This window comes from Chaetura pelagica, unplaced genomic scaffold, assembly GCF_000747805.2.
Source record: "Chaetura pelagica isolate M959 unplaced genomic scaffold, ChaPel_1.0 scaffold1007, whole genome shotgun sequence".
In the NCBI taxonomy this organism is placed as follows: domain Eukaryota; kingdom Metazoa; phylum Chordata; class Aves; order Apodiformes; family Apodidae; genus Chaetura; species Chaetura pelagica.
This window is the reverse complement of record NW_009954097.1, coordinates 281,736-283,146: the sequence shown is the minus strand read 5'-3', so window position 1 is coordinate 283,146 and position 1,411 is coordinate 281,736. Positions and strand designations below refer to the sequence as shown.

The following is a 1,411-nucleotide window of genomic DNA, read 5'->3' as shown; positions in this document are numbered from 1 at the left end:
GCCGGGACAGGGCGGGCTGCGGCCACGGGAGGGCACCCCAACCCCACGGGAGGGCACCCCAACCCCACGGGAGGGCACCCCAACCCCCTACGGGTTCGTGGCCTTCGACAGAGCCTGACCAAGGGCAGGACAAGGCTGCTCCAACGCTGAAACTGACAACCTCGGGTGTGCAAAGTGTGGCTGGAGAACATTCCAGCTTCTTCCACGGGAGCCTGCTCTGGGACCTGCCCAGGGAGGGACAGTGGCACTCAGGCCGTGGCAGTTCCCAAGAAAGCAGCAGTGAGGAGAAGACCTCACACATCCCACCATGTTACACAAGACTAAAGCTTCAAGTTCTTGCTAAAGAGGGTAGATATTTATACATTAAACTCTCTCAGCCCCCTCTGTGCTCAGTGCACTCCAGAGATGTTACTTCTTACAAAGTTCCAGTCTAGGACCCAAGGGCCACGTGCAGCTGTGGTTTTAAGCTCCTGCTGATGTAAAGGTTCCATCAGCTGTGCTATCAGGACCAGAACCCAGTACACATATCCCTAAAAACCCAAACCCATCCTCCCCCACGACTGGGGCCTCCACAGGTGGCAGGTCTGGGCCAGGAGAAAGGGTAACACCATGTGCTGCTCCTGCTGGGAAACCCCATCCAGCCTAAACTGCCCAGTGGAGGAGGCACCACCACACCACAAAGACACAGACCATGTCCTGAGGGCAATGACGGGCAAAAAAGACCCGAAGGACTCTCCCATCTGTAAATAACCTGCCCTCCAGCTGCCCAGAGCCTGTGTGCTACCACCTCAGCTCCACCAAGTACTGCTGGGCAGCCCAACTCAGCATCTCAGACTGATCCCCCGTGGATAGGAGATTTCCATACTTGAGGAACTTTTAAAGAGGAGGGGCAGACACACCTCTTTTTTCCTGAGTACCACTCGATGAAGAACCAGTGCAGCACCAGGGGCAGCATGGCCATGAAGCCCAGGTACAGCCAGTCATAGCGGTCTGGGGACCCCGTGCACTCCCGGCAGATTTTGTGCTCGTCGGTTCTCTGACCTCTAGGACACACCTACAAAACCAGAGGCCGGGTCTGCAAAGCACCCCAGGACCAACAGGGAAACTCTGCAGCTGGAAAAAAACAGCTTCAGGCACCGGGGCAAGGAACAGATCAGATGTGTGAGGAGACCACGGGTGAACCTCAGACACTTCTCAGCCTCCCTGGCCTGGCTCTCCCTTCCTAAGGTAAGCAAAGGTGAGTTCTGCTCTCAAGGCTTGACCCAAGGCTTCCCCTCCCGCTGCCACCTCCCGTTCTTTGCTCGGGTCAGGCTGCTCACAACCCCTGCCTCCCGACTTCCCACCCCCAGCTCCGCCTAATCCCAAAGAGCCACCTTTGGGGCTGGGCTTTTTGGGATCCGCTGCCGGGAGG

The 1,411-nt window shown here is 57.5% G+C and overlaps 2 protein-coding genes across 2 annotated transcripts in view; one reads left to right on the top strand and one right to left on the bottom strand.

Annotated features, from left to right (window-relative positions):
• Positions 1-1,049, bottom strand: part of JKAMP (JNK1/MAPK8-associated membrane protein) — a 3,660-nt gene extending 2,611 nt beyond the window's left edge. The window contains exons 1-2 of the mRNA XM_010002330.1: positions 875-1,049; positions 308-339 (exon numbers count right to left, since the gene is read on the bottom strand). Coding sequence (XP_010000632.1) covers positions 308-339; positions 875-961 — 119 coding nt within the window. The 5' untranslated portion in view covers positions 962-1,049. The remainder of the gene's footprint in view (positions 1-307; positions 340-874) is intronic.
• L3HYPDH (L-3-hydroxyproline dehydratase (trans-)) overlaps positions 960-1,411 on the top strand; it is a 7,127-nt gene continuing 6,675 nt past the window's right edge. Inside the window, exon 1 of the mRNA XM_010002333.1 lies at positions 960-970. Coding sequence (XP_010000635.1) covers positions 960-970 — 11 coding nt within the window. The remainder of the gene's footprint in view (positions 971-1,411) is intronic.